Below are 23479 nucleotides of genomic sequence, written 5' to 3' on the forward strand. Positions count from 1 at the left end.
GTTTCATGGTGATTTTCCGATAACTCTTCCTTTCAAGTATCACATCTTATTGACCGACAAAGACCTGGGATCTCCACAGGGGTTGAAATAGGATATATTACAAAAACAAAGCTGTTGATTTGTAGAAAGAAACTCAGTGCATGTTTAAACAGATCTGTACAGAAAGTGTAAAGAGGTAAATGTGTAGTAGAATATTGACAGCTCCACGGGGATGAGATGAAGCTCGGTCCTACCATGTAGTCAGCTATTCAGAGAAACAGAAGGCAAATCTAAACTAAGTACAATCAGTTGGTCCATCCAAGTCACAGGTTTTTCCCTAGAGTCGATTGTCTTAAGGTTTCCAAACAAACGCAACAAAACGGCCACACCAGCGTAATGGTCCTAGTCAGTAGAACTATACCAGAGAGCTAGCTAGTTCCTCTAAGAGGCTGTCATCGCTCCATTCCTCCTGGACAGGCTGTCATCGCTCCATTCCTCCTGGACAGGCTGTCATCGCTCCATTCCTCCTGGACAGGCTGTCATCGCTCCATTCCTCCTGGACAGGCTGTCAAACGGCAGGCCGACCTCCCTCTCCTCCAGGTCCATCTCTGTGAAGTCATTGTGCAGCAGTTCGTAGGTGCCGTGTGTTGCCACTCCGTTAGCTGCCGGCCCGGGCCTCTCGTCCTTCCTGATGGACACAGCCAGCGTGGACAGGCTCACACTGAGGTCCTTGAAGGCATGGAGCAGAAAGATACCAACTATAATGGTCAGGAAGCCACTCAGAGTCCCGATGACGTCAGCACTAGCCATGTGCCCCCACTCCCTGAAGAGGATCGCAGAGCAGGAGAGGACCGAGGTGGTGAAGAACACGTAGTAGATGGGCGTGACCAGGGAGGTGTTGAAGATATCCAGAGCCTTGTTCAGGTAGTTGATCTGGGTGGAGACGCAGGCCACCAGCCCTAGCAGTAACACCCAGGCTAAAGGGTTCCCCACCACGGGCCTCCCAGCTATGGCCTCTTTGATGGCGATGCCCAACCCCTTCACACACGACACAGACAGAGCTCCTATCACAGAGCAGATGGTTATATATACCATGATGTTGGTCTGGCCGTGCCGAGGGCCCACCACCAAGATGAAGATGAGCGCTACGATGATGACGAAGGTGGCAAACACCAGGAAACCTGAGGAAGAGGAAGGAGGGATCGTTGGAAATATAATGATATGCCATTTAGAAGATGCTTTTATCCAAAGTGACTTAGTCATGTGTGCGTACATTTTACACATGGGTGGTCCCAGGAATCAAACCTACTACCCTGGCATTACAAGCTCCATGCTCTACCAACTGAGCAACAAAGGACCACTTGGGGATTAAAAGAGCAGTCAGGGATAAAGTCAATCATAAATCAAGTTGCAACAGGGAGACAACATCCAGCATAGAAAAAGTCTTAACAGGCCTTTTTATATGTTAATCAGACGGCACTAAATGTTCCAGCCAGAGGACTGTCGGAAGTTACAACATCCGCTGCTACAGAATCTGTCCTCGAATCTAGTCTGGAGCCAAACTTTAACCTCGAATCTAGTCTGGAGCCAAACTTTAACCTCGAATCTAGTCTGGAGCCAAACTTTAACCACAACATTTGATACTGTCAGTTAAACATGTCAAAAGGTAAGAACATCAGTACTTACAACATAATTAGAGACTAACAGCTATAGAACGACTTAAACCTACATGGTCAACTCCTATTTCCCTTTCTCACGGGAATGGATCTGTCTGCGTATCCCCACACATACAATCATGTTTATTATATATCAATCCATAACAGTAACTCAAATACACGAAAATCATTACTCATTTTCCCATTACAATCATGTTGACAAAAGTCTAAACCTTAAGAATGAAGTGACATCGTGGTGCTCTTTCCCAATTGATCTCCTCCTCCTGGAAGTCCCTCCTGCCTGACCCTCTCCTCCAATGGGTTTTGAGGAGGAGGAGAAACACCCTATCCGGTACTGACCTGGGTGGACCAGTTTCCCGGCCATGTGGTCCAGGGTGCTGATGTCTTCCTCCTGAGGGGCGTGGATCACCATGGTAGTGGAGCCCAGGATACTGAGCAGACAGCCCAGCTTCCCATGGAGATTCAGACTCTCTGTCAGGAAGTACGACGACAGCACCGCACTGCCGCAAAACATACAACACACAGTTATATTACAGCACCGCACTGCCGCAAAACATACAACACGCACACCGTTACATCATGGACGCCACGGCACTGCAACAACACACACCTGGTACAACACAGTAAACCATAAATATCTTGATAAAGAGATACTGAAATATTATGGCTTGGTAGTTTAGTTTATAGTAAGAACTGAAGTCTACAGGGCTTAGAGCAAAACAAAATCCCATGACTGAAATGTAAGTCGATCTCAGATTGTCTGTGGGGCCAAGTTAACCTCCACTTTCTTGTAAGTCATGACCGTCATGCTTTTAGTGAAAGAGGAACATTCCGTTTTTGTAGAAGGACTGAAGCTCAGTTCTGGGGACTTTTTAAAAGGACATTCTACTCCAAAATGAAGAAAAATATTAAATTATGCTGACACCATCTAAAGTATAATTTCCACCTCCAGAAATGAGCTCAATAACATATCGGTACAAATTGTTAACATAGGCCTGTTGGACCATATAGCCTACGCATGGTCTAGACCAGTGTTTTCCCAACTCCAGTCCTCCAGTCCCCCCAACAGCCCAACTCCAGTATCCCCAACAGCCCAACTCCAGTACCCCCAACAGCCCAACTCCAGTACCCCCAACAGCCCAACTCCAGTACCCCCAACAGCCCAACTCCAGTACCCCCAACAGCCCAACTCCAGTCCTCCAGTACCCCCCAACAGCCCAACTCCAGTCCTCCAGTATCCCAACAGCCCAACTCCAGTCCTCCAGTAACCCAACAGCCCAACTCCAGTCCGAACAAAGGATCCAATTCTGGAAAGTGGTATTTCTGGTGGTAATGCTGGAAAGTGGTATTTCTGGTGGTAATGCTGGGAAGTGCTATTTCTGGTGGTAATGCTGGGAAGTGGTATTTCTGGTGGTAATGCTGGGAAGTGGTATTTCTGGTGGTAATGCTGGGAAGTGGTATTTCTGGTGGTAATGCTGGGAAGTGGTATTTCTGGTGGTAATGCTGGGAAGTGGTATTCCTGGTGGTAATGCTGGGAAGTGGTATTTCTGGTGGTAATGCTGGGAAGTGGTATTCCTGGTGGTAATGCTGGGAAGTGGTATTTCTGGTGGTAATGCTGGGAAGTGGTATTTCTGGTGGTAATGCTGGGAAGTGGTATTCCTGGTGGTAATGCTGGGAAGTGGTATTTCTGGTGGTAATGCTGGGAAGTGGTATTCCTGGTGGTAATGCTGGGAAGTGGTATTCCTGGTGGTAATGCTGGGAAGTGGTATTTCTGGTGGTAATGCTGGGAAGTGGTATTTCTGGTGGTAATGCTGGGAAGTGGTATTCCTGGTGGTAATGCTGGGAAGTGGTATTTCTGGTGGTAATGCTGGGAAGTGGTATTTCTGGTGGTAATGCTGGGAAGTGGTATTCCTGGCGGTAATGCTGGGAAGTGGTATTTCTGGCGGTAATGCTGGGAAGTGGTATTTCTGGCGGTAATGCTGGGAAGTGGTATTTCTGGTGGTAATGCTGGGAAGTGGTATTCCTGGTGGTAATGCTGGGAAGTGGTATTTCTGGTGGTAATGCTGGGAAGTGGTATTCCTGGTGGTAATGCTGGGAAGTGGTATTTCTGGTGGTAATGCTGGGAAGTGGTATTTCTGGTGGTAATGCTGGGAAGTGGTATTCCTGGTGGTAATGCTTGGAAGTGGTATTTCTGGTGGTAATGCTGGGAAGTGGTATTTCTGGTGGTAATGCTGGGAAGTGGTATTTCTGGTGGTAATGCTGGGAAGTGGTATTTCTGGTGGTAATGCTGGGAAGTGGTATTTCTGGTGGTAATGCTGGAAAGTGGTATTTCTGGTGGTAATGCTGGGAAGTGGTATTTCTGGTGGTAATGCTGGGAAGTGGTATTCCTGGTGGTAATGCTGGGAAGTGGTATTTCTGGTGGTAATGCTGGGAAGTGGTATTTCTGGTGGTAATGCTGGGAAGTGGTATTCCTGGTGGTAATGCTGGGAAGTGGTATTTCTGGTGGTAATGCTGGGAAGTGGTATTTCTGGTGGTAATGCTGGGAAGTGGTATTTCTGGTGGTAATGCTGGGAAGTGGTATTTCTGGTGGTAATGCTGGGAAGTGGTATTTCTGGCGAGTTACCGCCACCCTGATATCCAGCTGGATGTACGTTCTGAAATAACACAAACAATACTAAATACTGCTAAGTTGCTTAGGAGCAGAGCTGTCTGTCAGCACCGTCTTCATCCCCTACTGACGGCCCATACTGACAGAGGCTAATATTTAACAGGAAGTTGGTGTTAGGGCCTAAAAATCCATACATTTTTGCGGTATTGAAAAGCATACCGCCGGTATTTCAAAATACCCCGGTATATGATATATCACCCAAGCCTAATAGTAATGTTAAAAAAAAAAAATTGTTGTCTCTAAATAAGCTTTGTTGTACAATTAAAGGTAAAATACACTACATTTGAAACAGTTAGCAATAATCTAAGGAAAGCTTTTGATACTCATCACAAAACTGTCCAAGTTCAACTTTTCCCCCGATGCCTTTAGATGGATTAAATCATACCTTGAAGGCAGAACCCAGTGTGTCAGAGTGAGCAATGAGCTGTCGCCCACTCTTAGCTATGATGTGGGCGTTACCCAAGGGTCAATACTGGGGCCCCTCCTGTTCAGCCTGTCCATTAATGATCTGCCTTCTGTCTGTACTGGGTCTTAAATGCAAATGTATGCAGATGATACAGTCATATACACTACCAGTCAAAAGTTTGGACACACCTACTCATTCAAGGTTTTTCTTTATTTTACTATTTTTTACATTGTAGAATAATAGTGAAGACATCAAAACTATGAAATAACACATATGGAATCATGTAGTAACCAAAAAAGTGTTAAATATATACAAATATATTTGAGATTCTTCAAATAGCCACCCTTTGCCTTGATGACAGCTTTGCACACTCTTGGCATTCTCTCAACCAGCTTCACCTGGAATGCTTTTCCAACAGTCTTGAAGGAGTTCCCACATATACTGAGCACTTGTTGGCTGCTTTACCTTCACTCTGCAGTCCGACTCATCCCAAACCATCTCAATTGGTTTGAGGTTGGAGGATTGTGGAGGCCAGGTCATCTGATGCAGCACTCCATCACTCTCCTTCTTGGTCAAATAGCCCTTACACAGCCTGGAGGTGTGTTGGGTCATTGTCCTGTTGAAAAACAAATGATAGTCCCACTAAGCCCAAACCAGATGGGATGGCGTATCGCTCCAGAATGCTGTGGTAGCCATGCTGGTTAAGTGTGCCTTGAATTCTAAATAAATCAGTGTCACCAGCAAAGCACCCCCACACCATAACACCTCCTCCTCCATGCTTTACGGTGGGGACTACACATGCGGAGATCATTCATTCACCCACACCGCGTCTCACAAGACACGCCAAAAATCTCAAATTTGGACTCATCAGACTAAAGGACAGATTTCCACCGGTCTAATGTCGAATTTATTTGGGCTGCAATTTCTGACCTGGTAACTCTAATGAACTTATCCTCTGCAGCAGAGGTAACTCAGGGTCTTCCATTCCTGTGGTGGTCCTCATGAGAGCCAGTTTCATCATAGCACTTGAAGAAACTTTCAAAGTTCTTGAAATGTTCCTAATCGACTGACCTTCATGTCTTAAAAGTAATGATGGACTGTCATCTTTGCTTATTTGAGCTGTTCTTGCCATAATATTAACATTTTTTTTTCATACTGGCCCCCCATGGGAATCGAACCCACAACCCTGGCGTTGCAAACGCCATGCTCTACCAACTGAGCTACATCCCTGCCGGCCATTCCCTCCCCTACCCTGGACGACGCTGGGCCAATTGTGCGCCGCCCCATGGGTCTCCCGGTCGCTACCGGTCACTACGACAGAGCCTGGATTCGAACCAGGATCTCTAGTGGCACAGTTAGCACTGCGATGCAGTGCCTTAGACCACTGCGCCACTCTTGAGGTATATGGACATATTCTGTATACTCTCCCTACCTTGTCACAACACAACTGATTGGCTCAAATGCATTAAGACAGAAATAAATTCCACAAATTAACTTTTAACAAGGCACACCTGTTAATTGAAATGCATTCCAGGTGACCACCTCATGAAGCTGGTTGAGAGAATGCCAAGAATGTGCAAAGCTCAAATGTAAATAGCGTGTTTAAACCGCTTGTCAGAGGAAGAAGCCTTCTCTCATCTTTGTTGTTCAGAGTGGCAGGGGGAGGGGCTTGATGTGTGTGTAAACGGAGAGGATGAGGCAAAGCAAGAGGTTTCACTCTCGCCAAAATATGTCCAAAATAAGCCCAATGCGTTTCTATGGGCATATTTTGGATCCAAGCTTGTCGCCTGCCTTCCTGCCTTTGGGACAACGGCTCCCATTGTTAGGGTCGCTCCTCTTTTCAGTTCGCTGCAGCTAGCGACTGGAACGAGCTGCAAAAAACACTCAAACTGGACAGTTTTATCTCCATCTCTTCATTCAAAGACTCAATCATGGACACTGTTACTGACAGTTGTGGCTGCTATGGGGGTGTCTGGTTTAGTTTAATAACACATTACATGACTAGGTCTACTATTCTCAAATCAAATCAAATTTTATTGGCCACACGCACCGAATACAACAGGTGCAGACATTACAGTGAAATGCTTACTTACAGCCCTTAACCAACAGTGCATTTATTTTTAATAAAAAAATAGAATAAAACAAAAAAGTGTTGAGAAAAAAAGAGCAGAAGTAAAATAAAATAACAGTAGGGAGGCTATATATACAGGGGGGTACCGGTGCAGAGTCAATGTGCGGGGGCACCGGCTAGTTGAGGTAGTTGAAGTAATATGTACATGTGGTAGAGTTAAAGTGACTATGCATAAATAATTAACAGAGTAGCAGCAGCGTAAAAAGATGGGGTGGGGGGGCAGTGCAAATAGTCCGGGTAGCCATGATTAGCTGTTCAGGAGTCTTATGGCTTGGGGGTAGAAGCTGTTGAGAAGTCTTTTGGACCTAGACTTGGCACTCCAGTACCGCTTGCCGTGCGGTAGCAGAGAGAATAGTCTATGACTAGGGTGGCTGGAGTCTTTGACAATTTTGAGGGTCTTCCTCTGACACCGGCTGGTATAGAGGTCCTGGATGGCAGGAAGCTTGGCCCCAGTGATGTACTGGGCCGTACGCACTACCCTCTGTAGTGCCTTGCGGTCGGAGGCCAAGCAGTTGCCATACCAGGCGGTGATGCAACCAGTCAGGATGCTCTTGAAGGTGCAGCTGTAGAATTTTTTGAGGATCTGAGGACCCATGCCAAATCTTTTCAGTCTCCTGAGGGGGAATAGGCTTTGTCGTGCCCTCTTCACGACTGTCTTGGTGTGTTTGGACCATGATAGTTTGTTGGTGATGTGGACACCAAGGAACTTGAAGCTCTCAACCTGTTCCACTACAGCCCCGTCGATGAGAATGGGGGCGTGCTCAGTCCTCTTTTTTTTCCCTGTAGTCCACAATCATCTCCTTCTACTATGGGGGTGTCTGGTTTAGTTTAATAACACATTACATGACTAGGTCAATAGGTCAACTATTCTACTATGGGGGTGTCCAGTTTAGTTTAATAACACATTACATGACTAGGTCAATAGGTCAACTATTCTACTATGGGGGAGTCTGGTTTAGTTTAATAACACATTACATGACTAGGTCAATAGTCTTTACCAGCAGCTACACACCTCTGTAACCTACTGTAGCTGCTGGTAAAGACTCAGACAGAGGTGTGTAACCTACTGTAGCTGCTGGTAAAGACTCAGACAGAGGTGTGTAGCCTACTGTAGCTGCTGGTAAAGACTCAGACAGAGGTGTGTAACCTACTGTAGCTGCTGGTAAAGACTCAGACAGAGGTGTGTAGTCTACTGTAGCTGCTGGTAAAGACTCATACAGAGGTGTGTAACCTACTGTAGCTGCTGGTAAAGACTCTGACAGAGGTGTGTAACCTACTGTAGCTGCTGGTAAAGACTCAGACAGAGGTGTGTAACCTACTGTAGCTGCTGGTAAAGACTCATACAGAGGTGTGTAACCTACTGTAGCTGCTGGTAAAGACTCAGACAGAGGTGTGTAACCTACTGTAGCTGCTGGTAAAGACTCAGACAGAGGTGTGTAGTCTACTGTAGCTGCTGGTAAAGACTCAGACAGAGGTGTGTAGTCTACTGTAGCTGCTGGTAAAGACTCAGACAGAGGTGTGTAGTCTACTGTAGCTGCTGGTAAAGACTCAGACAGAGGTGTGTAGCCTACTGTAGCTGCTGGTAAAGACTCAGACAGAGGTGTGTAACCTACTGTAGCTGCTGGTAAAGACTCAGACAGAGGTGTGTAACCTACTGTAGCTGCTGGTAAAGACTCAGACAGAGGTGTGTAACCTACTGTAGCTGCTGGTAAAGACTCAGACAGAGGTGTGTAACCTACTGTAGCTGCTGGTAAAGACTCAGACAGAGGTGTGTAACCTACTGTAGCTGCTGGTAAAGACTCAGACAGAGGTGTGTAACCTACTGTAGCTGCTGGTAAAGACTCAGACAGAGGTGTGTGGTCTACTGTAGCTGCTGGTAAAGACTCAGACAGAGGTGTGTAACCTACTGTAGCTGCTGGTAAAGACTCAGACAGAGGTGTGTAACCTACTGTAGCTGCTGGTAAAGACTCAGACAGAGGTGTGTAGCCTACTGTAGCTGCTGGTAAAGACTCAGACAGAGGTGTGTAACCTACTGTAGCTGCTGGTAAAGACTCAGACAGAGGTGTGTGGTCTACTGTAGCTGCTGGTAAAGACTCAGACAGAGGTGTGTAACCTACTGTAGCTGCTGGTAAAGACTCAGACAGAGGTGTGTAACCTACTGTAGCTGCTGGTAAAGACTCAGACAGAGGTGTGTAGCCTACTGTAGCTGCTGGTAAAGACTCAGACAGAGGTGTGTAACCTACTGTAGCTGCTGGTAAAGACTCAGACAGAGGTGTGTAACCTACTGTAGCTGCTGGTAAAGACTCAGACAGAGGTGTGTAGTCTACTGTAGCTGCTGGTAAAGACTCAGACAGAGGTGTGTAACCTACTGTAGCTGCTGGTAAAGACTCAGACAGAGGTGTGTAACCTACTGTAGCTGCTGGTAAAGACTCAGACAGAGGTGTGTAACCTACTGTAGCTGCTGGTAAAGACTCAGACAGAGGTGTGTAGTCTACTGTAGCTGCTGGTAAAGACTCTGACAGAGGTGTGTAACCTACTGTAGCTGCTGGTAAAGACTCAGACAGAGGTGTGTAGTCTACTGTAGCTGCTGGTAAAGACTCATACAGAGGTGTGTACCTACTGTAGCTGCTGGTAAAGACTCAGACAGAGGTGTGTAGTCTACTGTAGCTGCTGGTAAAGACTCAGACAGAGGTGTGTAGTCTACTGTAGCTGCTGGTAAAGACTCAGACAGAGGTGTGTAGTCTACTGTAGCTGCTGGTAAAGACTCAGACAGAGGTGTGTAGTCTACTGTAGCTGCTGGTAAAGACTCAGACAGAGGTTTGTAACCTACTGTAGCTGCTGGTAAAGACTCAGACAGAGGTGTGTAGTCTACTGTAGCTGCTGGTAAAGACTCATACAGAGGTGTGTAACCTACTGTAGCTGCTGGTAAAGACTCTGACAGAGGTGTGTAGTCTACTGTAGCTGCTGGTAAAGACTCAGACAGAGGTGTGTAACCTACTGTAGCTGCTGGTAAAGACTCAGACAGAGGTGTGTAGTCTACTGTAGCTGCTGGTAAAGACTCAGACAGAGGTGTGTAGTCTACTGTAGCTGCTGGTAAAGACTCAGACAGAGGTGTGTAACCTACTGTAGCTGCTGGTAAAGACTCAGACAGAGGTGTGTAACCTACTGTAGCTGCTGGTAAAGACTCAGACAGAGGTTTGTAACCTACTGTAGCTGCTGGTAAAGACTCAGACAGAGGTGTGTAGTCTACTGTAGCTGCTGGTAAAGACTGACAGAGGTGTGTAACCTACTGTAGCTGCTGGTAAAGACTCTGACAGAGGTGTGTAACCTACTGTAGCTGCTGGTAAAGACTCAGACAGAGGTGTGTAACCTACTGTAGCTGCTGGTAAAGACTCTGACAGAGGTGTGTAACCTACTGTAGCTGCTGGTAAAGACTCAGACAGAGGTGTGTAACCTACTGTAGCTGCTGGTAAAGACTCAGACAGAGGTGTGTAGTCTACTGTAGCTGCTGGTAAAGACTCAGACAGAGGTGTGTAACCTACTGTAGCTGCTGGTAAAGACTCAGACAGAGGTGTGTAGCCTACTGTAGCTGCTGGTAAAGACTCAGACAGAGGTGTGTAACCTACTGTAGCTGCTGGTAAAGACTCAGACAGAGGTGTGTAGTCTACTGTAGCTGCTGGTAAAGACTCAGACAGAGGTGTGTAGTCTACTGTAGCTGCTGGTAAAGACTCAGACAGAGGTGTGTAACCTACTGTAGCTGCTGGTAAAGACTCAGACAGAGGTGTGTAGCTGCTGGTAAAGACTCAGACAGAGGTGTGTAACCTACTGTAGCTGCTGGTAAAGACTCAGACAGAGGTGTGTAACCTACTGTAGCTGCTGGTAAAGACTCAGAGGTGTGTAACCTACTGTAGCTGCTGGTAAAGACTCAGACAGAGGTGTGTAGTCTACTGTAGCTGCTGGTAAAGACTCAGACAGAGGTGTGTAACCTACTGTAGCTGCTGGTAAAGACTCAGACAGAGGTGTGTAACCTACTGTAGCTGCTGGTAAAGACTCAGACAGAGGTGTGTAGTCTACTGTAGCTGCTGGTAAAGACTCAGACAGAGGTGTGTAGCCTACTGTAGCTGCTGGTAAAGACTCAGACAGAGGTGTGTAGCCTACTGTAGCTGCTGGTAAAGACTCTGACAGAGGTGTGTAACCTACTGTAGCTGCTGGTAAAGACTCAGACAGAGGTGTGTAACCTACTGTAGCTGCTGGTAAAGACTCAGACAGAGGTGTGTAACATACTGTAGCTGCTGGTAAAGACTCAGACAGAGGTGTGTAACCTACTGTAGCTGCTGGTAAAGACTCAGACAGAGGTGTGTAGCTGCTGGTAAAGACTCAGACAGAGGTGTGTAACCTACTGTAGCTGCTGGTAAAGACTCAGACAGAGGTGTGTAACCTACTGTAGCTGCTGGTAAAGACTCAGAGGTGTGTAACCTACTGTAGCTGCTGGTAAAGACTCAGACAGAGGTGTGTAGTCTACTGTAGCTGCTGGTAAAGACTCAGACAGAGGTGTGTAGTCTACTGTAGCTGCTGGTAAAGACTCTGACAGAGGTGTGTAACCTACTGTAGCTGCTGGTAAAGACTCTGACAGAGGTGTGTAACCTACTGTAGCTGCTGGTAAAGACTCAGACAGAGGTGTGTAGCCTACTGTAGCTGCTGGTAAAGACTCAGACAGAGGTGTGTAACCTACTGTAGCTGCTGGTAAAGACTCAGACAGAGGTGTGTAGCCTACTGTAGCTGCTGGTAAAGACTCAGACAGAGGTGTGTAACCTACTGTAGCTGCTGGTAAAGACTCAGACAGAGGTGTGTAACCTACTGTAGCTGCTGGTAAAGACTCAGACAGAGGTGTGTAGCCTACTGTAGCTGCTGGTAAAGACTCAGACAGAGGTGTGTAGCCTACTGTAGCTGCTGGTAAAGACTCAGACAGAGGTGTGTGGTCTACTGTAGCTGCTGGTAAAGACTCAGACAGAGGTGTGTAACCTACTGTAGCTGCTGGTAAAGACTCAGACAGAGGTGTGTAACCTACTGTAGCTGCTGGTAAAGACTCAGACAGAGGTGTGTAACCTACTGTAGCTGCTGGTAAAGACTCAGACAGAGGTGTGTAACCTACTGTAGCTGCTGGTAAAGACTCAGACAGAGGTGTGTAACCTACTGTAGCTGCTGGTAAAGACTCAGACAGAGGTGTGTAGCTGAGGGGCCCCTAGAGGAGTGACCTACCTGACCAGCACACTGAGGGGCCCCTAGAGGGGTGACCTACCTGACCAGCACACTGAGGGCCCTCAGAGGGGTGACCTACCTGACCAGCACACTGAGGGCCCCCAGAGGGGTGACCTACCTGACCAGCACACTGAGGGCCCCCAGAGGGGTGACGAGCGTAGCAGGAGCAAAGGCATACGCTGCGAAGTTCGCCCCTTCTCCAGCCGCCACTGAGAAAACAAACAGACACCAACTAAGGTGAACTGAAATACATCTTGTAAAACAAAAATCACAGAAAACAGGATAGCCTCATTGAAACTGTGAACTGAAACACGTCATCTTAGGGTAGAAATGTTCACTTACTTGATAATAAACCAGCCCACCAGAGCCATTCTTTAAGATATGCATGTCCACCCTGGCCTAGACAGAAAAACAACAGGACTATAGTATTTAGCCTATTCAAACATATTCCAGTTCTAATGTGTGTTCCATGTCATGTCATGCAGTGGAGTCCCACCATATCAGTTGGACTGATAAACTCTAGGACGTTATGGTAACAACCAGTGGTACACCTTCTGAAGGTTTGGCAACAGCTGCATGTGTCCTTCCTGATCTTTGTCTAGTCTGTGTCCCAAACGGCACTACTCCCTATGAGCCCTGGTCGAAAGTAGTGCACTATATAGGGAATAGGGTACCATTCTCTGGTCTAAAGTAGTGCACTACATAGGGAATAGGGTACCATTCTCTGGTCTAAAGTAGTGCACTACATAGGGAATAGGGTACCATTCTCTGGTCTAAAGTAGTGCACTATATAGGGAATAGGGTACCATTCTCTGGTCTAAAGTAGTGCACTACATAGGGAATAGGGTAGCATTCTCTGGTCTAAAGTAGTGCACTACATAGGGAATAGGGTACCATTCTCTGGTCTAAAGTAGTGCACTACATAGGGAATAGGGTACCATTTGTAGGGTACATACGTTGGATAAAAGCGTCTGCTAAATGGCATATTATTTGGGTGTTTATAAAGAAGGCACGGTGCAGCAGAGAGCCTACTGTACGGTAGATAATGATTGCTGTGTCTAATAAAAGCAACAGGTGACAAACTGTGATCAACTGCTGGTCAATATTATTATTTTTTAGAGTGGGGTAAGGGGGGGGGTAGAAGGATTGCTTTATGCTATCCCAGGTATTACCACCTCTTTAAGGAATACCTGGGATAGGATAAAGTAATCCTTCTACCCCCCCCAAAAAATAAAAAAATAATATTGTAAAGTGGTTATCCCACTGGCTATAGGGTGAATGCACCAATTTGTAAGTCGCTCTGGATAAGAGCGTCTGCTAAATGACGTAAATGTAAATGTGACAATCATCAAAATAAAACCTAGACAATCAGGGGCAATTGAAAATTCCAAAAACAATGAATTTAGCAGTATAGATTGTTATGTTTGAGCAAAAGAACATAGCATTAGCCATGGCAAAATGCATAGAATTGCAGGAAATTAGCTTTAAAACCGCAACATGTTCTCTCAGCTGCATGGCAAAATGTGTAGAATTGCAGGAAATGTGCTTTAAGACAGCAACATGTTCTCTCAGCTCCATGGAGACATTTTTGAAAATGTTGTCTAAAACTCTGGTGCGCCGACCGGTCGACCACGCCCCCTGCCATGCCCACGACCTAAGACCCTTTTTATCCAGAAAAAACCCTGGTGCGTACTGCGTACTTACTGTACATGTGACTGAACATAAATATGTAAAGTACCTGCTCTCTTGAGCCCTTCCTCGAATGTACAAATTCAACCTAACTATATGCCATACAGTACATGTGACTGTAGAGCTAAGCTAAATTCGACCATAGAAACATTATTTATGCAATTATGTTTATAAAGATTTCCTCATATGCCATTGAAACCAGCATTTAACTAAAGCGCGCCTCCCATTCACCATTCGAGTGCATAGGCTATAGTCAACGGCAGGCAGGCTATCAGCACGTTACCCATCACTTTACAATGTGAGCTGGAGGCAATATTATGTCATGTGAGCTTGAGGCAGCATAATGTAATGTGAGCTTGAGGCAGCATAATGTAATGTGAGCTTGAGGCAGTATAATGTAATGTGAGCTTGAGGCAGTATAATGTAATGTGAGCTTGAGGCAGCATAATGTAATGTGCGCTTGAGGCAGCATAATGTAATGTGAGCTTGAGGCAGTATAATGTAATGTGAGCTTGAGGCAGCATAATGTAATGTGAGCTTGAGGCAGCATAATGTAATGTGAGCTTGAGGCAGCATAATGTAATGTGAGCTTGAGGCAGTATAATGTGAGCTTGAGGCAGCATAATGTAATGTGAGCTTGAGGCAGCATAATGTAATGTGAGCTTGAGGCAGCATAATGTAATGTGAGCTTGAGGCAGCATAATGTAATGTGAGCTTGAGGCAGTATAATGTAATGTGAGCTTGAGGCAGCATAATGTAATGTGAGCTTGAGGCAGCATAATGTAATGTGAGCTTGAGGCAGCATAATGTAATGTGAGCTTGAGGCAGCATAATGTAATGTGAGCTTGAGGCAGTATAATGTAATGTGAGCTTGAGGCAGCATAATGTAATGTGAGCTTGAGGCAGCATAATGTAATGTGAGCTTGAGGCAGCATAATGTAATGTGAGCTTGAGGCAGTATAATGTAATGTGAGCTTGAGGCAGCATAATGTAATGTGAGCTTGAGGCAGCATAATGTAATGTAAGCTTGAGGCAGCATAATGTAATGTGAGCTTGAGGCAGCATAATGTATTGTGAGCTTGAGGCAGCATAATGTAATGTGAGCTTGAGGCAGCATAATGTAATGTGAGCTTGAGGCAGCATAATGTAATGTGAGCTTGAGGCAGCATAATGTAATGTGAGCTTGAGGCAGTATAATGTAATGTGAGCTTGAGGCAGTATAACTGTTGGAAACCTGAAAGTTTTGCTTTACTTCAAATAATGCGGCATGTCTGACCTTGCTTCAAAGTAGCTTAGCCATAGAAATGTGCAGGCAGTTATTTTATAAAGATTTCCTCATGCCATTAACCAGAATTTCTCTACTGTACTATTGGTTGTCATATCAACTTTCTTTCACTGTCCAGAAGCCAAAGGCACAATCCTACTCATATTATACTGAACAAAAATGTAAACGCAACATGTTAAGTGTTGGTCCCATGTTTCATAAAAGATCCCAGAAATGTTCCATAAGCACAAAAAGCTTATTTCTCTCTAATGTTGTGCACAATTTACATCCCTGTTAGTGAGCATTTCTCCTTTGCCAAGATAATCCATCCACCTGACAGGTGTGGCATATCAAGAAGCTGATTAAACAGCATGATCATTACACAGGTGCACCTTGTGCTGGGGACAATAAAAGGCCACTCTAAAATGTGCAGTTTTGTCACACAACACAATTCCACAGATGTCTCAAGTTTTGAGGGAGTGTGCAATTGGCATGCTGGCTGCAGGAATGTCCACCAGATCTGTTGCCAGAGAATGTAATGTTAATTTCTCTACCATAAGCCTCCACCAATGAGAATTTGTCAGTATTACGTCCAACTGGCCTCACAACCGCAGACCACGTGTAACCACGCCAGCCCAGGACCTCCACATCCGGCTTCTTCACCTGCGGGATCGTCTGAGACCAGCCACCCGGACAGCTGATGAAACTGTGGGTTTGCAACCAAAGAATTTCTGCACAAACTTGTCAGAAACCGTCTCAGGGAAGCTCATCTAAGTGCTCGTCGTCCTCACCAGGGTCTTGACCTGACTGCAGTTCGGTGTCGTAACAGACTTCAGTGGGCAAATGCTCACCTTCGATGGCCACTGGTACGCTGCAGAAGTGTGCTCTTCACGGATGAATCCCGGTTTCAACTGTACCAGGCAGATGGCAGACAGCGTGTATGGCGTTGTGTGGGTGAGCAGTTTGCTTAACGTTGTGAACAGAGTGCCCCATGGTCGCAGTGGGGTTATGGTATGGGCAGGCATAAGCTACGGACAATGAACACAATTGCATTTTATCGATGGCAATTTGAATGCACATAGATACCGTGATGAGATCCTGAGGCTCATTGTCGTGCCATTCATCCGCCGCCATCACCTCATGTTTCAGCATGATAATGCACGGCCCCATGTCGCAAGGATCTGTACACAATTCCTGGAAGCTGAAAATGTCCCAGTTCTTCCATGGCCTGCCTACTCACTAGACGTCACCCATTGAGCATGTTTGGGATGCTCTGGATCGACGTGTACGACCGCGTGTTCCAGTTCCCGCCAATATCCAGCAACTTCACACAGCCATTGAAGAGGAGTGGGACAACATTCCACAGGCCACAATCAACAGCCTGATCAACTATATGCGAAGGAGATGTGTCCAGATACCTTTTTTTTAAAAAGGTATCTGTGACCAACAGATTCATATCTGTATTCCCAGTCGTGAAATCCATAGATTAAGGCCTAATGAATTTATTTCAATTGACAGATTTCCTTTTATGAACTGTAACTCAGTAAAGTCTTTGAAATTGTTGCATGCTGCGTTTTATATTTTTGTTCACTTAGCAACCCATCCTAGGTGTTGTGATTAGTTCCCCCCTCTTTCTAAGGTATTTACAGATATTTTCATCTCTCGGCCCTCCCGAGTGGCGCAGTGGTCTAAGGCCGCGACCGGGAGACCCATGGGGCGGTGCACAATTGGCCCAGCGTCGTCCAGGTTAGGAGAGGGTTTGGCCGGTAGGGATGTTCTTGTCCCATCGCGCACTAGCGACTCCTGTGCACGCTGAAACGATCGCCAGGTGTACGGTGTTCCCTCCGACACATTGGTGAGGCTGACTTCCGAGTTAAGAGGGCATTGTGTCAAGAAGCAGTGCGGCTCGGTTGGGTTGTGTTTCGGAGGACGCACGGCTCTTGACCTTCGCCTCTCCCATGCCCGTACGGGAGTTGCAGCGATGGGACAAGACTGTAACTGCCAATTGGGTAGACAAACTACAAAAATATGTTCATCTCTCGTATACGGAACCGCTCGCATCAGGTGCGCTGTTTAGAACAGGGTTTTCCCACGAATTGCATTTTGGCAAATGTTTGGAAATGACGATGGGTAACGTGCTGATAGCCTACCTACCGTTGACTATAGCCTAGGCACTCGAATGGGAGGCACGCTTTAATTACGAGTTGAGAAATAAAAATAGCTATTTTTAATCATGGCCATCAAAACTGTTAACACTTGATTGCATTAAGAATTATTTGTTGCGCAATGACTGGGCTTCCAAAGCACATTTAACTCCAGTACCAGCTTTTTGAGGAGCAGCTTTCGCGTTGTCTGACAGGTGATAGGCCATTCCGCTCATCAAACTAGGTTATGTATGCTGTGCGCATGATAAGTAAGATACATGATGACTACACACGCAGCAATTTAATTCCACTAAATTATGCAAATTAATGTATTTTCACCAGGTAACCGATTAATGGTTAACATTCCAACCTGCTCTGCACTGTCCCTTCCTGGCCAGGCGGAGTAGTCCTTTCTTCTTGAGGATGAAGCTTCCTCCTATGAAGATGCTGGAGCTGATGGCTAGTCCCAGGCCGATGTAGAAATCATACTTCCCTCTGTCCTGGCCCATGGCGATGCTGGATGAGTTGTTCGTACTGTCTGTTACATTGACCACCACACACAGGAGTTCCTACCCAGCTGAGCAGTTGTCACCAACCCAAGTACCTTCAGAAAGAAAAACAAGACTCTCATACATCAATGTACCTAACATGTACCTAGGAACTCAATATACCTCAAGTTTACAACTGTTAATGTTATTAATTCAATTGTAAAATCATCGTCCTCCCAGTTAGGCGACCTTACCATTTTGACAAGTTACATCACAGAGTGAACAACCCTGATTCAAAATAGTTGGTTCCATTATAGAAATGGCACATTGACAATCCGTATGCAAAGATTACGTGGACCAACCCTATCTGTCACTTCAGCGAACCTGTACTCATGTAAATTCAATGAGTCAAGAATTATGGAAGTCACTTAAGATTGCAGATTTTCCGCATTCAACACAAGTCGGACATTTCTTACTTGGAAACTCGTAGAAAGATGAGCTCAAAGTTTCTCACTGGAAAAGTATCAGAATCCATAATAAAACGTAATGCAAATGTTGGCATCATGAATACCAGTTGTCATTCAACCCTGCACGATGAAAACAACATGATCTGATTTGTGAGGCGCTGCATGAGGAGACTTGTTTTCATATGATAGCTAACTAACGTTAAGCTAACTTTTACTGGCATGGCTATTGCTAACGTTAACTAGCTAACTAACGTTAATTAAAATCGAATAAAAATAAAGAAGACCGAATTTTATTGGTCACATACACATATTTAGCAGATGTTATTGCGGGTGTAGCGAAATGCTAAGTTATTACAAAAGACAGTATTATTACCTTCAATTTCCTAGCATCATTTTCAGTTTACTAACTAACGTTAGCATATCTAGCTAGTTATCATTTTATTGAGCTAAAGGTTCAACCTTCTTGTTGTCTACTTCAGAACGACCCTAGCTAGCTTGATTGTTAGCGTAAAGGGCAAATGTTGGCTAAATCGGTTGATAGCTGTACCAGCTAGCTGACGTTATTTGGAAACGATAGCTGGCATCCTATCGTAAACATGAATATCCTCGGTATGTTTCCATGCGAAATACCTGGCAAAAGATCCCTGGTTTGCCCAATAAGATGGTGGTAATTAGCAAGTGAACTAGATATTTATCACATAGTTAGCTAGCTCTCTTGACATTTTGGTTACGACCCAACTTGACGGCAAGGTTGACGCAACCACACGGGTCGTTACTAGTGATGGGAGATTGATACCGGAGCACCGATGCTGTTTCCAAAGCACCAGCTACCAGAGAAAGTTCCTGTAAGCTACCAGAGAAAGTTCCAGTAAGCTACCAGAAAGTTCCAGAATGCTCTGTGGCATTTCTGATCCGACACAATGTCGTTCGTTTCAAAGTTACATTATCACGTCTTCAATGACGTCCGAAGCTGCTGTTGCCGCTTCTTCTTCTTCTTTGGTATAATGGCGTTCGCAACAATTATATGTGCATTCCGCCACCTACTTTACAGGTGTATAATAAGGATCAAAAAATGAAAAATGCTGGGTCAAAAATAAAAAATACAATTCCATACAAACTATCAGTAACGAGATGTTAATTAAACTATATCAGCCTGCTTTTCTGTTTTAATCAGGTCCATACGCAGGCTCAAAAGGATCCTGTGTTGGCGGGACATTTCCTGGCGACAGTAGTCCTTGCAGTGCTTCTGCTGTGAAGTCTCGGAGGCCCAAAAACTTATCGGCTGCAGATACAATGATGTCCAGCTTCTTGGACACTTGTGCAGTACAATTAATAAATGGGGGTATACATGCTACAAAATCCACCTTCTTCACAATAAGTGTATCTGTCTTGTTTTGTATGCTTTGTACAAAATAATAAAATGCAGGACGACAGGATCTTTATAAACGTAGCTCTTTATTAACTAGCTATAACTGGCATGTTCATGTGTCTCTGGCCATGATCATCTTAGAATGACCTCACCACCTGGGTGGTCTTAACCAATCATAGCACAGTATGATATGACAGTAGAATGCATCCAATTACAATTCAGTTTGCTGACACATGAATATTACATCCCCCTTCTTTAAAAAAAAGAAAAAATATGTAGAACAGCAAAGCGTTTCTTTTGAATACATGCTCTGTAGTTTGAAGCCGAGGTAAGTAACCATTTAAACTGCACCAACTGCATCAACATAACAGACTGAAACAATGATTCAGCATACTGTTACTTTTAGAACTAATATTTCTCAGCAACTCGGCTTTTCACTGTAGCAAAGACATCTCAACATATCAAACAAATACAATACCAAAGCATTTCAAGTTAACTTTTCAATAACAAGTTTACAGTCCGGAACTCTCTTAGGGCAGCGATCCGCCTACGCCCTTTGACATTTCACAGGTCTAGGACAGCTCTAGGCTTGACCTCTCTTCCTGACCTTGTGTGATATGAAGCTGAGCATGCTTCTGTGTCAGTCAACAGTTCTTGTGGTGTTGCAGGTAAGTATGGTGTATGTTGTGTTGTGTCTGTGTTTAGTCCATCCCGTTCTCTTTCAGGGGAACAGTTCATCTCGTCAGTGCGTTGTTCTTTTGTGTTCAGTAGGTGATGACGATTGCGGCGGTACACCGCTCCTTCTGCGGTGCGGACGTGATATGAACGTTCAGTGTCAGCTGGTTGGATGACGACTGTTTCTGTATGATATGTTGGATTAAGGAATAAAGACAGACACCAATGTTCAGTTCAATAGCCTTGTTAAGCCTTGTACAAATCCCTACGCGTGGAGTCTGGGGAACAGTCCAACTAGTCGATTACCTATCAACTAGACTCCGTAACATCATCCTTTTCAATAGAAAGTGCAAACATAACGGCATAACATTGCGTTCTTAACAGTCAAGTCATAACAATTGAAAAGCATGACATTTTCTTTTTACTTCAGCTGTCATCTTCCTTTTTTAGATTAACAGACAACAAGTTAAGTCTCTTGCTTACAGAGTAAGCCTGTCCGGTGGCTTGCACAGCCGACCCACCCGTGAGTAAGTATTGGCTCTGACAGGGGTAGGATTAGGGCCACGAGCTGGAGAGTTTGGTGGGGTAGAAGCTTCACCTTCAGTTGGCTCATGTCTCAATTCTGCACCCCTTACCCTTAGGCCTGGACTGTGATCCAGCTCATCTAAGTGAGTGTATGGCATGTTCTGGTTTGTCTGCTCTGCTACGCGCAGATCCACCCGATTGCGACGATAGAGGGAGCCACCAACATCCACCAGGTAAGAACGTGGTGCAACTCTCTGTAGGCATGTGCCCAGCCTCCAAAGTCCTGTGTGGTCTCCCGGCAGCGGTTTCATCCTTATAGTTTCACCCACCTCCAGCTCTGGTAGGTCTCGAGCAGTCCGGTCGTAGAAGCACTTAGCGAGCTGCTTTCTGTGACGCAGTTTGTCCGTGACGCCAACCATGACGCAGGGCTCAAGTAGCTTGTTAGCTACGGGGATAGTAGTCTTCAGAACGTCTGGACAGAAGGCGTTGTGCTGGGCTGCTGTCCATGTTTTCGGTGGGTGTGTTCCTCCACTGTAAGATCGCTTTCCATGGGTCGTTGCTGTCGCGCAAGGCCCTGCTTAACAGGTTTTTGCAATCTTGACAGCTGATTCTGCCTTGCCATTTGCTTTTGGGTGTCTTGGAGAGGAGGTCACGTGGTCAAACTCCCATTCTGAGGCGAAACGCTTGAACTGTGCAGTGAATTGTGGGCCATTGTCCGTGATTACCTTGTCAGGCTGACCTTGCCTTGCAAACTGCGCCTTGCAGCGCTTTATGACCGTCTCTGCGGACAAGTCAGGGAGCAGTTCAATTTCCCAAAAGTCAGAGTAATGATCAACGAGGAGAAGATAGTCCTTTTGTCTGTGGCTGAATAAGTCCATGCTGATGATTTGCCAGGCCCTTGTGGGCAGTTCGTGTGACATCATGGTTTCCTTTTGCTGTTCATGAGCGTACTCGTTGCATGTGGTACAGTTGCTGACAAAGTCTTTAATTTCTGCTTGCATGTTTGGCCAGTATAATGTTTCACGAGCCTGACGGTAGCATGCGTCACCTCCGACGTGACTGGAGTGTATGCGGGTAAGCATCTCTGGACGTAGTGATTTGGGAATAATGACCTTCTGACCTCTGAACAAGACGCCATTTTGCACACTGATCTCATCTCGAAAGGTCCAGTATTCTCTCACTGTGAAAGGTGTCTCCTCTTTCAGATATGGCCAACCTGCTAGAGCCATGGACTTCAGTGACTGTAGGTGTTCGTCCTTGTCAGTATGTTGCCTGATCTGGGCTAGGCGGTGATCTGTCACGTTTAAGTAGTCTGCCTGATTGATCTGTTGAACATCTTGTTGTTCCTGCTGTAGCGAGCAGATGGCCTGCCGCTGATAGGCAGTGCCTCTACCTGTACATTGTGCTGTTGCCCTGCTCAGTGTGTCGCTGATGTACATCTCAGGTCCTGGCTTGTAAATGACCTTCAGGCTGTAGTTTTGCAGAGTCAGGAGCATACTTTGAAGCCTCTTGGGCGCGTTGAGGAGAGGTTTACTGAATATGGCAATGAGTGGTTTGTGGTCAGTTTCAGCGGTGACCAGCTCTCGACCATATAAGTAGTGATGGAATCGCTGGCAGGAGAAGACGATGCTGAGGCACTCTTTCTCAATTTGTGCATAGTTTTGTTCGGTGGGGGTGAGCGCTCTCGAGGCAAACGCAACGGGCTGGCCTTCCTGCATAAGGCAGCATCCAAGTCCCCTTTGGCTAGAGTCGCTCTGGATTGTGACAGGCTTCGTGACGTCGTAGTAGCGCAACACTGGCATGGATGAAGCCAGAGATTTCATCTCCTGCACTGCGGCCTCGTGCTTGGGTAGCCAGTGCCATGGTGTGTCTTTGTCCAGCAACCGGCGCAGAGGCTCACAGACTGCTGATAGGTGTGGCATGAACTTTGCAAGATAGTTTGCAAAGCCGATGAGACGCTGTACTCCTTTTGCATCAGACGGGTTTGGCATGTCGAGGATCGCTTGGACCTTGTCTGGGTCCGGCTTCAGGCCTTTTGCCGAGAGAATGTGGCCATGGAAGTGGACGTCTTTCACCTTGAACTGCAGCTTCTTCAGGCCAAGACGAAGCTTAACTGATCGGCAGCGCTCCATCAGTGCCAGGAGCTTCACATCGTGGTCGCGTTCTGCTTCTTCGTCTGTTTCACCACAGCCTACGATCAGGATATCATCGGCGATGGGTTCAATGCCCTTGAGCCCAGCCAGTAACTCGTGCTGCTTGCGTTGGTATACCTCAGGCGCCACTGAGACACCAAACGGGAGCTTGAGCCAGCGTTTCCGACCCCAGGGGGTCCAGAAGGTAGTCATGAAGCTGCTTTCTTCGTCCAGCTTGCATTGAAGGAATGCATCTCGGGCATCCACCAAGGTGAAAATCCTGGCCTTGGGAAGCTTATAGAGGACATCCTCTAGTGTCGGCATGATGTAGTGGGATCGTTTCAGTGCTTGGTTCAGATGCTTTGGGTCGATGCAGACCCTCAGCTTCTCTGGTTTTTTCACTATGACCATATTGCTGATCCAGTCAGTTGGTTCAGTCACAGATGTCATGTGGCCATCGGCCTCGTACTTGTCCAGCTGGGCCTTCACAGCCACTTTCATTGCAATGGGCACATTGCGAGGAGCACACTGGACTGGAGTAATGCTCTCATCCACTTCAAAGTGTACCTCCCCAGGCACTGATTCAACGGGCATGTTGAATACATCG

At 46.0% G+C, this 23479-nt stretch overlaps 1 protein-coding gene across 4 annotated transcripts; it reads right to left on the minus strand.

Moving 5' to 3' along the window:
* Window positions 1–54: 54 nt before the first annotated feature.
* On the minus strand, window positions 55–19520 carry LOC121534190 (magnesium transporter NIPA2). 4 transcript variants are annotated; one of them, XM_041840741.2, is made up of 6 exons: window positions 17587–19520; window positions 12462–12518; window positions 12238–12328; window positions 1995–2155; window positions 536–1160; window positions 55–448 (listed from the first exon to the last, which is right to left on the minus strand). In XM_041840741.2, the coding sequence occupies exons 1-6, from the start codon at window positions 17723–17725 to the stop codon at window positions 421–423; spliced, it is 1101 nt and encodes a 366-aa protein (XP_041696675.1). In that variant the 5' UTR covers window positions 17726–19520; the 3' UTR covers window positions 55–420. The 4 variants fall into 4 exon arrangements, with proteins under 4 accessions (XP_041696675.1, XP_041696673.1, XP_041696674.1 ...); XM_041840739.2 differs by having other exon boundaries at window positions 55–1160; window positions 17587–17820; window positions 18802–19211; XM_041840740.2 differs by having other exon boundaries at window positions 55–1160; window positions 17587–17820; window positions 18545–19211.
* Window positions 19521–23479: the final 3959 nt, after the last annotated feature.

Source organism: Coregonus clupeaformis, chromosome 20, assembly GCF_020615455.1.
Source record: "Coregonus clupeaformis isolate EN_2021a chromosome 20, ASM2061545v1, whole genome shotgun sequence".
NCBI lineage: Eukaryota > Metazoa > Chordata > Actinopteri > Salmoniformes > Salmonidae > Coregonus > Coregonus clupeaformis.